At 32.7% G+C, this 19,779-nt stretch overlaps 2 protein-coding genes across 2 annotated transcripts; both read left to right on the forward strand.

The window, feature by feature from the left end:
• Positions 1-4,110: 4,110 nt before the first annotated feature.
• LOC108332512 (protein cornichon homolog 4) lies at positions 4,111-7,155 on the forward strand. Its single transcript, XM_017567813.2, has 4 exons — positions 4,111-4,437; positions 5,216-5,397; positions 6,676-6,798; positions 6,885-7,155. The coding sequence occupies exons 1-4, from the start codon at positions 4,366-4,368 to the stop codon at positions 6,919-6,921; spliced, it is 414 nt and encodes a 137-aa protein (XP_017423302.1). The 5' UTR covers positions 4,111-4,365; the 3' UTR covers positions 6,922-7,155.
• A 1,864-nt stretch (positions 7,156-9,019) lies between these two features.
• Positions 9,020-12,487, forward strand: LOC108333929 (ATP-dependent Clp protease proteolytic subunit-related protein 2, chloroplastic). Its single transcript, XM_017569445.2, has 9 exons — positions 9,020-9,224; positions 9,314-9,357; positions 9,439-9,511; positions 10,228-10,348; positions 10,486-10,623; positions 10,737-10,853; positions 11,491-11,559; positions 11,647-11,742; positions 12,245-12,487. Exons 1-9 carry the CDS (start codon positions 9,163-9,165, stop codon positions 12,380-12,382), a joined length of 858 nt encoding a protein of 285 aa, XP_017424934.1. The 5' UTR covers positions 9,020-9,162; the 3' UTR covers positions 12,383-12,487.
• Positions 12,488-19,779: the final 7,292 nt, after the last annotated feature.

Raw genomic sequence — 19,779 nt, forward strand, 5'->3', positions numbered from 1 at the left:
ACCAGAAGTCAGATAATTTCTGAAGCACCAGTATACCGATTTTTTTAGTAAGTTTCGTGCTTGATATCACTCTTTAGACCCAATACCATGTATTCTCACCATGCACCCATAAAGGGCCAAACATCCATGAGGCGCACACAATCTAAATTTGTTACTTATAGTCTGTTAAAATTTATCTGCATATAAATTTAATCTTATATTTTTATTTGAAGGGTTTGTTAACGCGCGTACGCCTGTTTTTAAGTTGGTACATTTTAGCAATGTGTATCGGATTTTTTAGTAGACAAAAATACTCTTATATATTATGGATTCTAAGTTTTAAGATTAAGGGTATTTTAATAATTTTATTCTCAAAACTAAAATAAAAACAAGAAACCTTCAAACTCTTATTTACTTCCCTCATTCCTCTCAACTATTTTTCTTTCATCTCTCTCACTGTAACATTTTCTCTGTCACCCTACTGTAGCCCCAAGTGAAAAAATCAGAAATATTCATCATTGGCATATTTGCCTTCAGGCAAAGGTTTATTCAAGATCTCTTCAATTTCATCATCTTCATTAACCTCTCATCATTTGCAGATGTTGAATTATCATCTCTAAAAAAAATCCTCTAGACCAATTACCAATTCTTTCATATGTCATTATGCTTGTGAAAATTAGATAAGACAAAAATTATATAAAATGAAAACTCATTACAAAATCATTTTTTTGTAAGAATTTGTTTAACAACTAGTGTTTTTTATTTTTTCCAAACCAATTACCAATTCCTTCATATGTCATTATGTTTGTGAAAATTAGATAAAATTAGATAAGACAAAAGTTATAAAATGAAAGTTCATTATAAAATCATTTTTTATAAGAAATTGTTTAACAACGAGTGTTTCTAATTTTTTTTTTCAGTTGGAGTTATGACAGAGAAAATGTTTGGAATGAGAGAGGTGAAAGAGAAAGAGTTGAGAGGAATGAGAAAGATGAAAGAGAAAGAGTTGAGAGGAATGAAACCTCTTTATTTTATTACATTTCTTAATTTATTTTTCATAATTTTGAATCTTTCATGACATAATATTGTATAATATTATACAGTTAGAATTTTTAAGTACTTTATACTGAGATAAAATATTTATCTTTAAAAAAATTTGACTAATTATTTTTAAAGTAATTTTTTTAATTATATTTTTTTTCCTTCAAGAAAAATTCTTTGAAGACAGGAAATACCGAATTTTTTTTATGAAACTTATAAAAATTTAATAGTTTTTTTAGGCTACTTTGTCAGGTTGTCTTCCATCAATTACCCTCTTATCTTATGATATGTTATGACTGAAAAATATATATGAATAATTAACTAAAAAATCTCAATCAAATAAATTATAGTAAATATAAAAACAAAAATTTATAATTTATTTATAGTTTTTTCTATTTAAAATATATCTTTATTATACCTCAGTTTTATATTTCTGTTTTATCATTTATCACAATTATTTTTTATAATTTTGAATCTTTGATTACATTATACTGTATAGTATTAGAATTAGATTCTTTAACTACTTTATATTGAGATAAAATATTTATATATAAAAAAATTGACTAATTACTTTTAAAATAAAATTCCTTTAATTATTTTTTTAGGGAATCTGCATTGCAAGGAATTAATGAATTTCTTAAGAAGCTTGAGAATTTTTAATATATATTTTTTTTTTAATTTTTCCATTGTTTTTGGAGAAGTTGTCTTCCATCGATTACCTTCTTATCTTATAACTATAATATAGGACAACAACATATAAATTATTAATTACGACTCAATGAAATAAAATTATGATAATTTAAAAAATAAACATTTATATCTTATTTCTAAATGTGTTATTATTTATCTATTTTAAAGTTTATTTTTATTATATAACTCAATATATTATTAGATAGAGTTAGATTTTTTAAATAATTTATATTGAGATAAATATTTATCTTTTAAAAAATGACTAATTATTTTCAAAGTAAGTTTTCTTTAATTATATTTTCTCTTTCAAGGAACTTCTTTTAAGAGAGAAATTAAGGAATTGTTAAGTTTTTGAAAATTAAATGGTTTTTGGTTTTTCTGCTGCATGTAGAAGTTGTCATCCATAAACTATCTTCTTATCATAATGGTATGAAAGAACAACAAAATATAAATATTTAACTAAAATTCAATCAAATAAAATTATAATAAATTTTAAAAACATAATACTAATATAGAGCTTGAGCATCAGAGTGGTGGAAAATAGCCAACAATACACTCTTTATATCTATTACGGATGTGTACCTGAATTAAATATAGGTTAAATCTCTTTAGTTATTTCTATTTATGTAGAGTATTCTCAATTCGATTCTTGTTCTTTTAAAATTTTCAATTAAGTCCTAAATAGTGCTAATTTGAGTCAGTTAGATCCCTACCGTTAAATTGATTTAACAGAGTTAAATTTTTTATGAGGTGGAATATTGATATGACTAGTTTTTGAAATGTGGCATTCTCACGTGGAATTTGATAAAAGAAACATTTTAATTTTTTTTACTCTCTCTACAGTATTCCTAGCCCTACCTTATACCTCGTCAACGGTGCGGTGAGCCTTCTCCGCCAACAAATGCAAGCGGTTGGAGGTTTGTCAAATCGTATTGCTTAGGGAGCGTTCTTGAGAAGCGATTCGCGGACGTAATCAGACGCTCGATTGTTAAGAGTCCTTTTGGATAAAATAAAAGATGAATATGGGTTTATATACACATAACATATCTCCATTGTTAAGAGACCTTTTGGAGTGGTACCAAAAGCAAATTCGTGAGGGTTTGGCCCAAAGTGGACAATATCTTATCACTATGGAGATATCTACGTGTATGTGTGTGTTGAACCTCCCTACAGTAGTTCCCCTGTGAGAGTGTTTTGAGAGAGGTCCAAGAGAATTAAACTACTGAGGTTGCCTAAACCTTAAGGTAATTCACCGGAAAGCTGGTTTTCAAATAGTTCAATTTGTTCAACGTTTTTCAGACCTGAAATGCTATTTGGGATATTGCCAGACGAACCATTTTTTGATAAGTCCAAGTTTTTGAGCGAGGTGAGGTTACCGATAGTGAGTGGAGGAGCCGGCGAAGCTTTAGGTGGCGTCGAATCTCAATCTCCGACTGGTTCACCCTAACGCTGTCAGTGTTTTGGTTTCTACCTTCTCTAGGGGTTTCAATTGTAGGCTTTGAATTGAAATTGGTTTTATGAAGATTCGAAAGTTTCGTGTTTGGTGTCTAGCGTGATTTAGGGTTCGTGACTAATTTGAGGGTTTTCAGATTTGTGATTCTGTTTTCTCTTTACAGGTTTCAAATAGTTTAATGGAGAAGAAGATAGATGATGATGAGTTCGGTTGTGTGTGAAGAGCTTGAGCACTGGTTACGTTGACCATGATGACGATTTGCCTTCGTGGTGCTGGATGGAAGGAGATGAAATAAAGTGAACATGACAGAGTCACAATTTTGATTTTGTGGTTACTTGATTGCAGGTTGATGGTGCACGAGGAAGATAATGGTGGTTCTGCGGGATTGGGTTCTTTGGTTCTGGATGGTGTTTGATTGTAACGGAAGATGACTTTTTTTATTTATTTTTTAATCAAAATGTTAAAATGTTTTTAAATTCCACGTAGAGCTATGTGAATGCTTAGGTTTAAAAAACTTGTCACGTCAACTTCCAACCTCAACAAAAACTTAACTCCGTTAAGCCAAATTTAACGGTAAGAACCTAATTGATTCAAATTAGCACTATTTAGAACTCAATTAAGAATTTAAAAAAAATGAGAATCGAACTGGAAAAACTCTATATAAATAGGAAGAAAGAGGTTTAACCTTGAATATATTCTTTCAAATAAGTAATCATCAGGTAAGTGATTTCGTCCAATTTCCTAATACAAAATATTAAATCTAATTTTTATAATATTTTGATATAATTCAAGTATTACTTTTTTCACCGATTTGTTATTTATTTATTATTTTATTACGTATTTTAAATCTAATTAAAGTTATTGTAAAAATATTTGTATTACCCTGACTTAAATTAAAGATGAAGATTTTATTTTCAGTTTTTATTCTTTATAAAAGGGTTTACTATTTCCTTTCTTTTCCCGGTTGGACTGGCAAGGACCCTTAAATGGTGAAGTTGGCACACGATTCTTAGCTTCTCCGAGTGTTTGTCTGTCTGCCGAATCCAAACCCTTCGAGGTTTCTTTACTGTATTCCTTCTCGTGAGGTGCACCCTGCGTCCGAGCTCTTTCTACTGCCATCGTGTCAATTAACATCGCATGTTTCGAACGCGTTGTGCTGCAACTGAAATCGAAAACTAGAGAAAGAGGAGAAGGGAGGGAGCATGGCTGATATCTTTGCGTGGCTCATCTCCTTCTTTATCCTTATTGCCTTAATTGTACTCGTCATTTACCAGGTCAATCCCAAAAGCCCTAACTCATACTTTTTGATTGTGTTTTTTTTTTCCTTTTCAATATCTTGTTAAAGTCAACTTCAGAGCAATTTAAAGCGCCCCATCATCCAAAAATTGGTTCTTTAGTTCAAACATTCAACAGGGTGTATGCTTGATTGTTCCACGTGTAGCTTTGATTGCTATAGGTAATAAGAGTATGAAGCCAATTCGTATTTTAAAAAAGTCGAGGAAAAAAAATACTTACCAATTTCAATCGAATACACTTGAGATGAAAATTATGTGCATACGGGTTCTTATGCGGTGTAAAAAGTTTCGCAACATTTTTATAGGTAAGGGTCTAGGTCGAGTATTTCCTCAGAAGATGTACATCAACGAACAAAATGAATATGTCAGAGTTTTTATGATACTCAATTAACAAATATATGAACATTCAATTTTAATTAAACCGTGGGGGGTCAAAGATTGATGCTTGTATGGTTAGGTTACATTACATATGTGCTTATTATAATTTTGGAAAGAGGTCTATCTACTAGTTTTCTGATGTTTTATGTGTTCACGTCTTCACTTGATCAATTGTATATTCCAGAAGTTAGGAGCCTCATCTAACTTTATGTCCATGTTTTGTTACTTTTATGTTTCTGCTTCTGAAGATTGTTAAGTGTTATTACCACCAAAATGTGTTTTGTCATTGATATGTTCTCCAGGAGTCTAATGAATTTGGTGTGCTTTCATCTTATTGTTGGTATAATCTGACTGGTGTGATGTTTAACATTTGTTGCAGTTAATGTGCCTGGCAGACCTAGAATTTGATTATATAAATCCATATGATTCCTCATCTCGAATAAACAAAGTAGTATTGCCTGAATACATTATACTAGGTGTTTTATGCGGCTTCTACCTCGTCACAGGGCATTGGATAATGTCACTGTTCTGCGCTCCTTACCTCTACTACAACGTGAGATTGTAAGTTTTCTATCAAATTTAGAAGTAATCCAAGTTTATCGTTCATGAAATATAGCGGTTAATGAGTATAATGGCTTTAAGAAAACATCTAAGTGAAAACAATCCATGTCTGTACGCTAAGAGTGGATGGCAGATTGAATTACAAATTTTAATCTTTGCATTCTTTGGAATTGAAGTAATGTGACTGACCAGGCATGATACAAGGCAATTTGATTGATATAATGTAAGTTTCAGTTTACACTTCATGGAGTTGCTGAGCAGCCTATATGTTACGAAGTGTAATATTCTGTTCAAGAGTAGTTGATGGGGGTTTGGATTTGATTTTGGGTTCTTTGCATTATTCTGCACTTTCGTTCAAGTATAGGAGTGTAAGAGAATCAAACCATACCGGTTAACCAAATTTTTTACCATATGGAAAGTTTGTTCATTCTTTTTCATGGTATTTGTTCACTGGAAAAAAAAGGGCTGGGGGGTGATTGGCAATTTCTCTTGTATGAGAAGTCAATAGGCCTCGAGTTGTTTTTTTCTTCTGTGAATCTCACTCTGTATCCTCCATCTTCTACTATCTATCTAGGTGTAGAACTATGAACTTTATGTTATTATTCTTTAATACATGTATTGTAAAAGATCATTATAGTTGGTTTAGTTTTTGTTGGAATTCGTAAATCCAAATGAAATGGGACAAGCAGTTTAGTTTGGTTTCTAACTTTTAAGGATTAGTGAGGGATAATTTAATGGAGTTTGATTCTCAAACTGAACCAAACTCGAAAATAGCACTTAACATCCCTAATATTGTAAATCAGTCAAAGGAATGATGTAGGCATGATTCACCACACAAAAATGAACTCAGTAGGGGAAACTTGCTTTATCCGTTTATATAATTGATAATCAGGCTACATTCTTAGATTTGTTTGCTACTTAAATCTCTTCCATGTTACTTAAGGGAATGATTTGGTATCCAAAATTTAGTAACTCAAGTTAAAAGTTACTCTTTACCTACCCGAGTTCTTTAGGACAGTCTATGCACCTTGGATGCCCCTTGCCTGTCAAATAAAGGAGTTTCCTGTTGTAGAGTTCAGCATCAGTTTGTCATCGAAATCACCTAGTAGAATTTGTGTGTGTCCCAGCTACCATTTTTGTTTAGTTAATGGTTTCTTGTAGTTAGAGGGGGATTAAAGGACGACTTGTTTTCATGCTTTAATATCCTTATTATCTTAGTATGTTCTGGAATGTGCTTAGCATGGTGTTGCTAATTACATTATTTTTTCCTTTGAACAGATATAGACAAGGAAAACATCTGGTTGATGTTACAGAGATATTCAACTTGCTCTCTAAGGAAAAGAAGCAACGGCTTGTCAAACTCTTCTATCTTGTTTTTATCCTTTTCCTATCCTTATTTTGGTATGGTGACTAGCAGAGAAAGGGCGAATGTTCTTTAAAAAGAAATGTTGTTAAGTTATTATTCTTACTAATGGTTTTTGGTGCAGGATGATCTACACATCTTTGGAAGATCAGGATGATTGATGTCTTGTTTTGTGGAGGATTCCTGGAGTCTCAATGCAGCTTGAGGGCACTAATTACGACTCATATAAGATGGTGGCTTGTTTCATTGTTGGACAAGGACCAATAGGATATCTGGTTCTGTATAACACACTTCAAAGCAGTTTTATTTTTCTGTTCGATTCATGCTTGTTGTAGTAAATTCAAATTGCAAAATCTTGCCTTATATAACCTTTGCCTTAGCGCTTAAACTTTAAAGTTATTTAGAAACTCACATTCATTAGAAAACCAGTTTCTTTTTATTAGGTTATTTGGGGTCGGTGAGAGACACAAAATATCAATAATTACTATTACAGTTTTAGGGATTTAAATGGTGTTTTATCTTTTTATATTGATCGAACCGGTGAGATCCGTGATGCATTTAGGAATCTTTAGATAAGAAAAATAACGAGTCAACTGGTTGAATATGAAGCATGACTAGTTGTAAGTTTTTTAATATTTATTTAATTTTTAAGAATAAAAACAGACAAGAACAAAATTGAGACTCAAATAAAAAATATTATTTTAAAATTATAAATTATTGTCATTATAAAAATTTTAATATCTTATAAATTAGATTCTTCTTATAATAAAATATCCTAAAATATCTTGTACGTGGATACGTGATCTCAATTGGTGCATTGTAGATTATTAACCTTAACTATGATTTATATATATTAAAACAAAAGGTTATCTATTATATATTGTAATGATATAAAAAAATTATCCCTTAACTAACATATTATTTATCTTAGAAATTATACTAACAATAATTTTAAATAGATTAATACTGTATTTTTTATATTAAAAACACATAGAAATTGAAATTGTTAAATACTATATTTTATTAAATATTTTTCACATCTTGATAAGTTTTTGCCAGGGAAAAATGGAAAGGTACAAGTGACGAAAAGAAAATTAAAAGATTTATATTTTCGATCATTTTGCAATTTAGTTCTCTTTAAATATGTTTTATATGTTTATTATTCATTTTAATTAAGTATATTATTTATTAATAATACTTTAAATAAGTATGCTAAATCTAGGTTCAGTTCAACGAAATTTTAAAAAGTAAAATTTATGTAAAATTAAAAATGAATTCAAATTAATTTTTTAAAATATAACTATTGAAAAAGAGAAAATAAAATTATAATTTAACCCCATTCATGATTAAAAGAAGAAACGAATCTTGACCTAGAAAGCAAAAATAAGTTGTTTTTTTACGACAAATATTATATTTAAAGTACACAAATATTTAATGGTTTCTATAATATATATCTATATTATTATATAAAGAGATCTTTTCTTTTGATGTATATAACTTTTTTTTAAGATTAAACATGTTTTGAGTCTGATTTTTAGTGAGAGACTAACATGGCTTAACTTTTGTCTTGAGTGATTCGGATCAAATTTTCGATTCATGTCCACTCAATTCAATCATTGGCCCAAACTTAAGTAACTTAACTTTTGATTTTGTCTATCCAACTCGACTTTTGACTTTGGTCCAAACCTTCGACATATTTAATTTTTTATTTGATGTGATTTTAAATATTATTTATTATTGATTAAAATTTGAATTTCTACTCTAAATTTTTTTTCTTGTATTGGTGGTGGTACAAACATCTATTTATATACATCTATTTATACATATTGAGGATAAAGTTTATAACATGACTAATTTTTCCATCATGTCTAATATAAAGAATACCTTACTACAATTTTTCTTTTAAAAGTAATTTCATAAAAACAATGTTATATTCATTTGGATAATTTATCTAATCCACATACTTTATTTAGATATTCTATAAACCATCATTCTTCAAATTTTATTAACATGTTTTTGATTATATGTTAGTTACATCTATTTCCCCATCAATTAATAACAAACATAACTTTGATATAAATTTTAGTCTAGTGATTTTGCTCTTTAAATGTAAACGTTAATCCGAAAAGATCTTCTACTACAACGAGATCCAAAATGTGTAATAAAAATTGGTGCTTAAAATTGTAATAATTATTTAGTTAAATAAAATATTATTAGCAAACATTTATTTAAGCCTAAAAAATTTTCAAAACGGGATACTCACAGCTAGTTAGCATAAGGAGGATTCAAACGACATCGTCTTCGATATCCATTCATCTTCATTCCTCTTGCAAGAAGCTCCTTTCTCTTCTGGTTCTTGGGGCACAAAAGTGCGTTCCCTATCCGCTCATAATCGCTTCAACATGGCGGTGGCACCCTACACCACCGGTTCTGCGCCTCGTCTATCTTCCTCTTCCAATTTTAGGTCACAGTTCTCTCTCCTTCTCCAAAATTATATAATTTACTGTATAATGTAACTAATGCTTCTTGTGTTATCTCTTTTTGCGGTTTCAGCGTTGCAACAAAACTCTACTCCGGGTTGAAACTTCAATCGGCGAGTGTGTCTCATTCCATCCTTTTCTTGTTATATTTCAATTTTTGTATTTCTCTGCTTGCCCGCTCATCGTTTTCCATTGCAGGTTCTTTTGGAGCGGTAAAACCTAATGTAACCGCTGAATTTTATGGGAAAGTACACAAGACTCTCCAGTGTCGGTAATCCTTCACTCTCCTTTTCCAATTCATCTTTATTTCAACCCTTATATTTTATGTGCAGAGAAGAAATTAAGAATGTTAATTTTGTGATATAATAAGAGCTAAGTGAAGATGGCAAAGTAATTTGTATTTGAAGTGGACAAAGATAATGTGGAAGAGCCATTTTCCTACTTTCGGCCTTCAAGATTTAGGATAGTTATTAGCAGCAAGGAAAAGCAATTGTTATATATTAAAATATATTCAATATAACTATCATTAGGAGTTTATGTATTATTAGAATTTGTTGAATAGTCACTGCCATGTTGGCAGTTAAGGAAAGAATGCCTGGAGCAATTATTTAAGTATGTCATAGGTATATAGGGTGATTGGTGAGTTGCTTTTTTGGTAATTTGGATAGAGAACCCATCTATGTCAGAGCCTTTGATTCTGGGACAGCAAATTCTGTTGTATTTTATATGTATTCTGTGATTTGATAATCATGTTCTTCAATATATCAATTGGTATTCTATCAATATTTCTTAATTAATTTTCTCGATACAAATGTGAATTGTGAAGAGCGTTCTTAATAATCTTTGACCTAGCAAAAGTATGGATACAACCTGGTTTACACTAATTGGGGGTGCATGATATGTCACACTTTGTAGAAGAGTATGCCACAAATTTTATGCATTGTTTGAAACAGACTGAAGGAAACTATATATTTTTCATGTTTTCAGGTATGCCAAACACAATCCATCAAGGGCAAGTATTCGAATGATGCCCATAGGCACTCCCAAAGTCCCCTATAAGACACCTGGTGAAGGAACTTGGCAATGGGTTGATATATGGAATGCCCTAGTAAGTCATTAGTCCTTGGTGTATATTACTAATTAGACATTTCACACATACAAAAGATGCTGGTTTTCTTTTGTATCACTTAGGTATATTCATCTCTTTTTTAAAGTAGTACAAAATCTAGTTCATTATTGATGCAGTATCGAGAACGTATTATCTTCATTGGACAAGAGATAGATGAAGAATTTAGTAACCAAATATTGGCGACCATGCTGTATCTTGACAGTATAGAGAACTCCAAGAAGCTCTATATGTACATAAATGGTCCTGGTGGTGATGTAAGCCTTGTGACTAAGTGTTCTATGATCAATCAATTAAATCCTTCTATTTCTTGCTTCATCTTGTTAATTAGGCATGGTTTTTAACTTGCCTAAGCTTGCCAATTTTGCAGCTTACACCAAGCATGGCTATCTATGACACGATGCAGAGTTTGCAAAGTTCTGTAGCCACCCACTGTGTTGGATTTGCTTATAATCTTGCAACATTTCTCCTTGCTGCTGGTGAAAAGGTACTCTATAATCAGTATCTGTTGATGAAACTCGTAAAAGTCAAGTCTATCCTGGTGACTTTATATGATTTGAAATTTCTACTCCCAATATTAAACAAATTATCCAATATGGACTTTAGGCTCGTGTAAGGGAAACTTGTCTCTATATCATACATGATTCATTTGTGTCCCCTCCCATCATTAATATGATTAAAATTAGTCTTAACATCATATACATTTGAAGCAGCAAAGGAGAAGAAAAAGATAACATTAGCTAGTACTTGACATGTACTACTGTTTATATTTATAGCATATCATTTATCTTTCATGAATGGCCATTTTTTCAGCAATAACACTTGTGGTACTTTCTTAAGAACGAGGATATCTCCCATACTGAACTGGGATCACACAATTAGATAAAAAATGAAAAAAAAAATAGTAATGAACATTAAATTACTCTTTCAGTCATTAATACTATCAAAATTTTGACTCCTAAGCTCCCTCCTTCTGCTCCATTCTGTTGTGTTGTTTGTGGCCTTCACGTCTATTTGATTCATACAATTGTGCCTTTAGCTCATTGTATCGAGTAGAGCTCACTGATTCATTGAAATGGGTCTGACTATCTATTAATCTTTTCATGAAATTCTGTTGTATCTAGGGTTATCGTTCTACAATGCCTCTATCTAGAATTGCCCTTCAATCTCCGGCTGGAGCTGCTCGTGGACAGGTATGTCTTGTCTTCATAGGTATCACCTCCCAGATGATGAATGAGATTGTTTTTTACTTTGGATGCTAACCTCATGAAAATTGTCAGGCTGATGACATTCAGAATGAAGCAAATGAACTACTCAGAATCAGAGGTTACCTTTTCAATGAGCTGGCTAAGAAAACGGGTCAGCCTGTTGAGAAGGTTAGTTAATCCAACAATGAAATTCATGGAGTTAAATGAGTTTGTGACGTCTGTGCTGGTTTAAATAACACGACTATCCAACTTACTGCAAGACAAGAATAAGTCTTGAATTGAAAAATCAGTAGCTTTTCTTTGCTGATGAAGTCAAATTCAACTCTTGGTTTGTGTTAACAAATTTGTCCACAAGCAATATTTTGAGAAAAAAGAAAGAAAAAAAAACGAAACTCAAATTTTCCGGAAGCTAAAATTAACTTTTTCCAAACTTTTATCTTTTTTTATTATTTTTCTCTTCTAGAAGTGTGCTCAAACAAAAGATTGTCCAAGAGAGACTCTTTGACATACTCCTTTAAACAAGGATGTGCTTGTCCTTTTCCAACAATTGTTCTTTGCCTCCTTCAGTTTTCTATTTCAAATCCGTTTTTTCGATTGTGCGTAATTTAGTCCCTTCCTTCATGAGTTTTGTTGGCATGGAAACTAATTTGTAGTGAACGCATCTCTTCAGATTACCCTTGACCTGAGCAGGATGAAACGTTTCAACGCACAGGAAGCGGTTGAATATGGACTCGTTGATCGAATTATCAGGCCGCCACGCATTAAGGCTGACGCTCCTCGACAGGATGTAGGAACAGGCCTTGGTTAAGAACACATTTGTACTCCACATTACTGATTAATATCACTGAATCGAAAGTTGTAATACTTTTCCTAAATTTTTGGAGATTTTATACTAATATTTGGATAGTTAGAACCTGCGGTCTAGATATTGATTGCTTGTTTAGAAGTGAATGAATTCGAATCTATTTGAAAGCAGTTAGGTAAGGTGGTTCATACGTAAGTCACTTCTAGTCCCATCTCTCTCTTATACATTAATATAATTATATTGTATGATTGTCTAGTCAGCTATTAATAAGACGCTTAGATAAATTATCACTAGGATTGAATGGTCGTGGAGCTTGACCAATTGGTCAATTATCTAAGCAATTAATTATATATTAAAATAACAGAGATAAAGTATAATTAGCAACAATTCAACTGTAATTAAATTATTATTAATTACAAATTTATTTTACAATCTATAAATATAGGTGTGATGTAATTAAGTCATTGTATTTATTGTATCATTAATATTTGAACTCTCAAGAGCTAACTTTGGTATTGGAATGCCTTTTATAGTTACTCTTCGAACGATTTGAACAAACGATTGAAAGAAGTTGAACAAACAATTGAAAGAAGTTTGGACGAACAACTATCGAAAGACTTGGAGCGAAAGATAGCTTTTGGACATTTGGACGACTTTTTGGACGTTGACCTTAATTCTACATCACGAAACACTTTTTGCACCCACTGTGGGGTCAAATATTCAACAATCTGCAAACCTTATAGTGACTATAAGAAATATGATGATCTAACATCGTGGCAAAAGAATTAGATGATTATCTCAGCAAGCTAAAGATGATAAGAGACATGCAGAGGCAGATGAAAGAGATGCAAAGGAGGTCTAAAGAGGAGCTTACGGCTCTCAAGGCCAAAAATGTGGTCATGCTCTAGGAGTAAAACACTTAATAGTGTGTACCTTGAGCCTCAGCACAACAACAACAACAATAGTTTCAATCTGCCCCAACCAGGCTTAGAGAAGACTCGTGCTGAATGACCAACGAGGACATCATAGGAACAAGCAGGGAGAACCCGTCCATTTAGACGGTGAACACAGTTGATCTGTTGCCTTTCACAACAGCCGTCATGGAAACCCCTGTGCCTATGGTTCCCTCAGTCTTTGAGAAGTATAATGGATCGATTAACTCGAACAAGCACTTGAGGATGTTAGTCAACTAGATGACCTTCTACACCACAACGATCTGATGTGGTGCATGACGTTCTCCCTTTCCCTCAAGGGAGATGTGTTAGCGTGGCTCAATTCCCTACCACCCAACTCCATTAACAACTTCGCAGCTATCTGCTCGTTGGTTAGCATGCAAATTTCCATGAGTAGGTCAAACCACTGGACCACTCTTACCTTGGTCAACCTAAAGCAAGAAAAATAGGAGTCCCTTCGCTATTTCATAGATTGATTTGGGAAAATCGCTCGACAGATCCGGAACCTTAGCCACGAGTCTTCCCTCACATGTGATAACTCGGTGTTTGCTGATAGCTTGTATACATCATCAGCTAAAACCATGAAAGAGTTGAGGTAGAAAACCATGAAGTATATGCAGGTTGAAGACATACGGGACTTCCGCAAGCTCTAAAAGTCGCAAAAGGCTTCCACGAGCGAGAAAAAGGAAGGCAAAAAGTCGAACGGTGGCGCCAACAAGGGGGACGAGTCTTACTTGAGAAACATATCCAACATGTCACACTTCCATCAATACACACAGTTGAACACACTCAAGACCAAGATAATTGAAGAAGCTTTGAGTGCCTTGTTTGATTCCCCCTCAAAGGGGGAGGGTTATGCCCTTAGGGGTTGACACCAACAAACACGACCTTTATCACAAGAATATGGGACACACCATGGAGGATTATATCACCCTTCGTAATAAAATTGAGGAACTAATTTGTTCGGGTATTTGTCACTTCTCTAGGATCAAACGACAACACGACTCCAAGCATAGGAGCAAGAGTCAAAGCAGAAGTAGGGACTGCCCGCTGTGCAATTACACTAACACCATCTTAGGAGGACTCGTGGGAGGTGGGTCCTCATCGTAGACCCACAAGCATCGCGTTCAAGCCCTAAAGATTGTCCTCTTGGTGGATAGAAAATGGAAGTCCATGCCATTGATCACGTTCGCGGCTTCAAGGCTCCTGACCCTGACCAAGATAATCCCGTGATGATTACGTTTGAGATAACTCGGTATGGAGTTAGTAAGGTGTTGATCGACCATGGAAGTTTGGTCAACATCCTTTACTGGAAAACGTTCCTCAAGATGGATTTATAAGAAGATCTCATTGTGTCGTACAATGAGCAGATAGTGGGCTTCATGAGAGAAAGAATAGGCACTCGAGGCTACGTGGACTTGAGGACGAGACTGGGATCCAAATGGGACAACAAGGAGATGCAAGTGAGGTATCTCTTGGTAGAGGCTAACACCTCTTATAACGTTTTGATCAGGCAACAAGCCTTGGATGTGTTTGGTGTTATAGTCTTCATGCCTCACCTGACAATGAAGTTTCCCTTCGATAGGGGGACGATCTTCATCGCTTCTCTAGACCATAGGACCAACATCGAAGATCGTATAGAGCCACAAGGCGTGATCAAGCAACTAGTATTAGGGAAGCAAGAAGGCCAAACAACAAATTGGGTAACAACTTGATTGGAGACGCGAACAAGCATTACGTTAATGTTGAAGGCCAATATTGACATGTTTGCCTAGACGACAATGGATATGTTGGACATTCATCGTGGGATAATGTCCCATAAGTTGGCCATATTCAAGGAGGTTTGTCCGGTGGCGCGGAAGAAACGTCGCCTAGGCGAGGAGAAAAAAAGGTCGTGGAGGCAAAGTCAAGAACCTACAAGAAGCAAGCTTTATTTGGGAGGTCACTTACATCATGTGGCTCGTGAATGTGCTCATGGTCTAAAAGTTAAGCAGTCAATGGAGGATGTGCATAGACTTCACTGATCTTAATAAGGCCTATCCGAAGGATGCTTATCCTCTCCCCAACATCGATTACTTGGTGGATGACGCGTCAAGTCACCAAATCCTAAACTTTCTAGATGCGTACTCTGGGTACAATAAAATACCCATGCATCCTTGGACAAAAACAAGATGACCTTCATCATTGAACGAGTGAACTACTGTTATGAAGTTATGTCGTTCAGCTTGAAGAACGCTAGGGCCACCTACGAGTGGTTGATGGACAAGATCTTTCACCACCAAATCGGTCGGTGCATGGATGTATATGTTAATGACATGGTGGTAAAATCTTAATCAGTCGAGGAACATATTATAGACTTGAAAAGCTATTTGATCAAATCAAGCGCTACAACATGCGATTGAACCCCTCTAAGTGTACGTTCGACGTTGGACGAGCTGCCTGAGATTTTATGGGCCTATCATTGCTCATTGCACGATATCACGAGAGAAACACTTTTTAACCTCGTATATGTTACTGATGTCATGTTGCCTATGGAGATAAGTGAATCCTCGCTTAGGACAAAGGTCCAAGACATGGACCATAACGACGAACAGTTAAGAGTGAAGTTGGACACTCTCTAGGAGTGTAGGGAAGTGGCAGTTGTGCAAGAAAAGACCTATAAAAGGGCGATTGTGCAAAGGTGCAACAATAAGGTTTAGCCTATGAGCTTCAACGAGGGCAGCTTAGTGTGGAAGAAGACTTACGAAACGTGCAAAAAGCCAGCACACTAAAAGCTCATAGCAAACTAAGAAGGACTGCCAAAATTGTTAATGATCTGAAGAGCGAAACCTATTGACTAGAGCACCTGAGCAGGAAGTTTTATTTTAGCTGAGCTATTGTAGAAAGTATTTGTATGTTCTACAATCATTACTACAAGGAGGATTGTCCAACAAAATGTGTTCAACTGTAAACTGAATGAAATGAAAGAGGTTGGTGAAGGATGAGTTCAGTCGTGAACCCTACCAACCTCGCCGAGCAGGTGAAGGAAAATTTCATTCGTGAATCCTTGTTGCTCGGTCCAAAGAACGAACGAAAGAGGTTGGTGAAGGATGAGTTCATCTGTGAACCCTTACCAACCTCGTCGAGTGGATGAAGGATGAGTTCTTTTGTGAACCCCTATCATTCGATCCAAAGAACAAACGAAAAAGGTTAGTGAATGATGAGTTCATCTGTGAATCTCTACCAACCTCGTTGTGCTCGTGAAGGATGAGTTCATCCATGAACCCCTGCCCCTCGATTCAAAGAATGAACAAAAGAGGTTAGTGAAAGATGAGTTCATCCGTGAACCCCTGTTGCTCGGGTCCAAAGAATGAACAAAAGAGGTTGGTGAAGGATGAGTTCATTCATGAACCCCTGCCAAGCTCGCTGAGTCGGTAAAGGACGAGTTCATATGTGAACCTTGTCGCTTGGTCTAAAGAATGAACGAAAGAGGTTGGTGAAGGATGAGTTTATCCGTGAACCCCTACCAACATCGACGGGCGATGAAGGACCAATTCATTCATGAACCCCTGCCGCTCAGTCCACAAAGAATGAAAAAGGTTGACGAAAGACGAGTTCACCCTTGAATCTCTTCCAACCTCTTACCTAGCTAGTAAACAACAAAGTTTGTTTATAAATTCTTATTGCACGAGGAATCATAGCAAAAGTGTTGTGGGTGATCAAGCAGGCGAATATTCACAATTTACTTTTTTGTTTACGTTAAGTTTTAACTGATCGATTAACTTTATTAAAGTTCTTTAGGCATTAACACAAGAAATAAAATCAAGTCAGAATTAGTAACAAATGGCGAAAACAATGGATAAAAGAAATAATACTTCATTAGCTGTTGTAAATCATATACAAAAAAATCATGTTGTTGACGACCAAACAATTATGTAGAAGTTCTACAAAAAAAGATTGTTTGCTCATTGATCACTATAAAAAAGACCTATTTGGACCTATTTTTTATCGCCCCTCCACGTCCAAAAAGACATATTTTAACTCTTATAGGTATACTTAAAAAACATAATTAACATTTATATAATTAACTCAATATAAATAAACTTAATCTTATTAAATATATTTTATAAAAATATCAATTTTAATAAAAATATTTTTATAACATTTATATACAAATTAAATTTCGATTTTAATTTGGTAGGGATAAAATTTTTTAATTTAAAAAAATTAGAACTAAATTGAAATAAAATAAAAATACAATAAAACTATTGTAATGATACGTGGTATAATAGTGACACGTGACACTGTCACATTATACTGACATTACCACATGAAACAACATCAGTTCAACACTTGACAAATTTTTATTTTTGCTTTAAAATATAAATAAAAATTAAAATTAAAATTAAAAAATATATTTAAAAGAATTACGAACACATAATATCTATTTAACTGTATTATTACTTTATCAATGAAAAAAATGTGATTATTTCAATTTTTTAAAAATAGAAAGCTCTCGAGAAAAAAAAAATTAAAGAACATAACTTAAAAGAATAAAGACAGTTGAAATGAGTAAACTTTTAAATAAAATCATCTTTAATGACTGCAATGATTTCAAATTTGTATTAAATTATTTGATTAGGATTACGATGCTATTCGATTTAAAATTCAATCGTACTTTAATTTTTTTAAGTTCTACAAAATATTAATTATCTTAAAACCATTGTTGCTGTAATGATACTATTATCTTTATATTAAAATAGAATCAAATATTATTTTTGTATGAATTTAATTCGATAAAAATAAAAAAGTCAATACGATGTAAGTAAACAATTGTGTATAAAAAACATTTATTTTGTACACTTGCAGAAGTTAAAATACTAATTTCTATAAAATAATGTTTCTTTGGAATTTTGTGTAAGAAAAAATCCCCACAGAACAACATATTAATGTTCTTTCGAAGTATCCGCTCAAATGCTTACTAATTTCTTATCATTAATGCTTTGAGGCTTTCATTACTTGCAACACAAATACGCACTTTTCATCCATCTTTCCATTACTATTACTAAGAAAACCTCATCAAATATTGAACAAAAATTCCCTATATATGCATACCATCACATCAAAGCATTATCACTAAATACTTTCTCTAGACATGGATGTGAATATGGAGAGATAGTAATACCTTTAATTTTGTGCTTTGTGGAATTAGGAATGGTAGTAGGGCCAGACAAGATTGTGTCTATTTGCAATCTTATATGTGACAAGAATTGAAAACTTCATTGCAATGGTCTACGAGGGTTGGAGATTAGGAGAGACATTGGAATAAATATGAATAATTTTTACAATTTTATTGTAGATAATTTTTATTTATTTTTTATTTTATTTTATTTATTTAGTATAAAAATGGTTAAATAAAAAAAATGCAGTTAAATTAAAAAGATGTTTAAAAATAAATATTTTAAAAAAATTGAACCAAAAAAGTGACCCCTCTATATAATAATATAGATAATTTATAAGATTATACGAAGTGTTCCATCCTCATATTCATGTCACCGTGATACATAATTATGTAGTAAGTGATTCTGTGTAAAACTAATTTTAAAGCACATAGATTTTTTTTTTCGTAAAAGGGAGTTAATATTAAAAAATAACATTATTTATCCGGAAAAAAAAAACACTTTCCAGTCAAAACCAATTTTAAATCCAACATTTATTTATTAACGTAAAAATTTGATTAAAATAATGCTAATTAATTGATATTTCAATATGATTCTTTTAATAAAAAAACGATTATAGAGGATTTGGACTTAAAGACATAGGATAAGGAGGTACTGAAGCAAACATGACCCACTCGAATTGTTTTATTTCAATATAAACTATTTTGGCCTCCTCAAATTTATAGAAAAAAAATATATCGCAACAACACGTAAAAATCACTATTTTTTTACGATAAAACAAAAATCATTATATTAGTTGACATTTGATAAGAGAAAAATATAATAATAAATAATATAAACGAAATAAAAAATATAGATATTAATAGAGTGATTGTAGTGTTAAGGTTCCCACATGTAACTATTATAAAGTATTTTATTTTATCCATATAATCTATTTTTTTTCTCATGTAATAATGTTACAATATTAAACTTTTTATATACTTTATGTACGTGAAACCTTAATTTTTTCTTTACCACTCTCTAACCAAACTTCGGTTCCATCCGTGTAAAATTGTGTTGGATACGCATGCCCAGGCAAATTGATGTCTAAAGATGAAAAAACATGATATATATATATATATATATATATAAAAGTAACAAATACACTACAAAAATGATTAATTTTAGGAGGGGGTTTTTGGAGACGGTTTTGGAAAACCCAAAATTTTTTGGGGGTTTATCTCTAAAAACCGCAGGTTACTATTTTTTATTATTTTTTTATACTTTTTTATTTTTAGAATACTTAACC

Source organism: Vigna angularis, chromosome 1 (genome assembly GCF_016808095.1).
Source record: "Vigna angularis cultivar LongXiaoDou No.4 chromosome 1, ASM1680809v1, whole genome shotgun sequence".
NCBI lineage: Eukaryota > Viridiplantae > Streptophyta > Magnoliopsida > Fabales > Fabaceae > Vigna > Vigna angularis.

Excerpts from the sequence above, each read along its gene's own strand:
- LOC108332512 (XM_017567813.2), top strand. The coding sequence starts at position 4,366 with ATGGCTGATATCTTTGCGTGGCTCATCTCCTTCTTTATCCTTATTGCC. Across the intron at positions 4,438-5,215 it reads TTGTACTCGTCATTTACCAG|TTAATGTGCCTGGCAGACCT; the intron begins GTCAATCCCAAA and ends CATTTGTTGCAG. Across the intron at positions 5,398-6,675 it reads CTCTACTACAACGTGAGATT|ATATAGACAAGGAAAACATC; the intron begins GTAAGTTTTCTA and ends TCCTTTGAACAG.
- LOC108333929 (XM_017569445.2), top strand. The coding sequence starts at position 9,163 with ATGGCGGTGGCACCCTACACCACCGGTTCTGCGCCTCGTCTATCTTCC. Across the intron at positions 10,624-10,736 it reads TAAATGGTCCTGGTGGTGAT|CTTACACCAAGCATGGCTAT; the intron begins GTAAGCCTTGTG and ends CCAATTTTGCAG. Across the intron at positions 11,560-11,646 it reads CTGGAGCTGCTCGTGGACAG|GCTGATGACATTCAGAATGA; the intron begins GTATGTCTTGTC and ends GAAAATTGTCAG.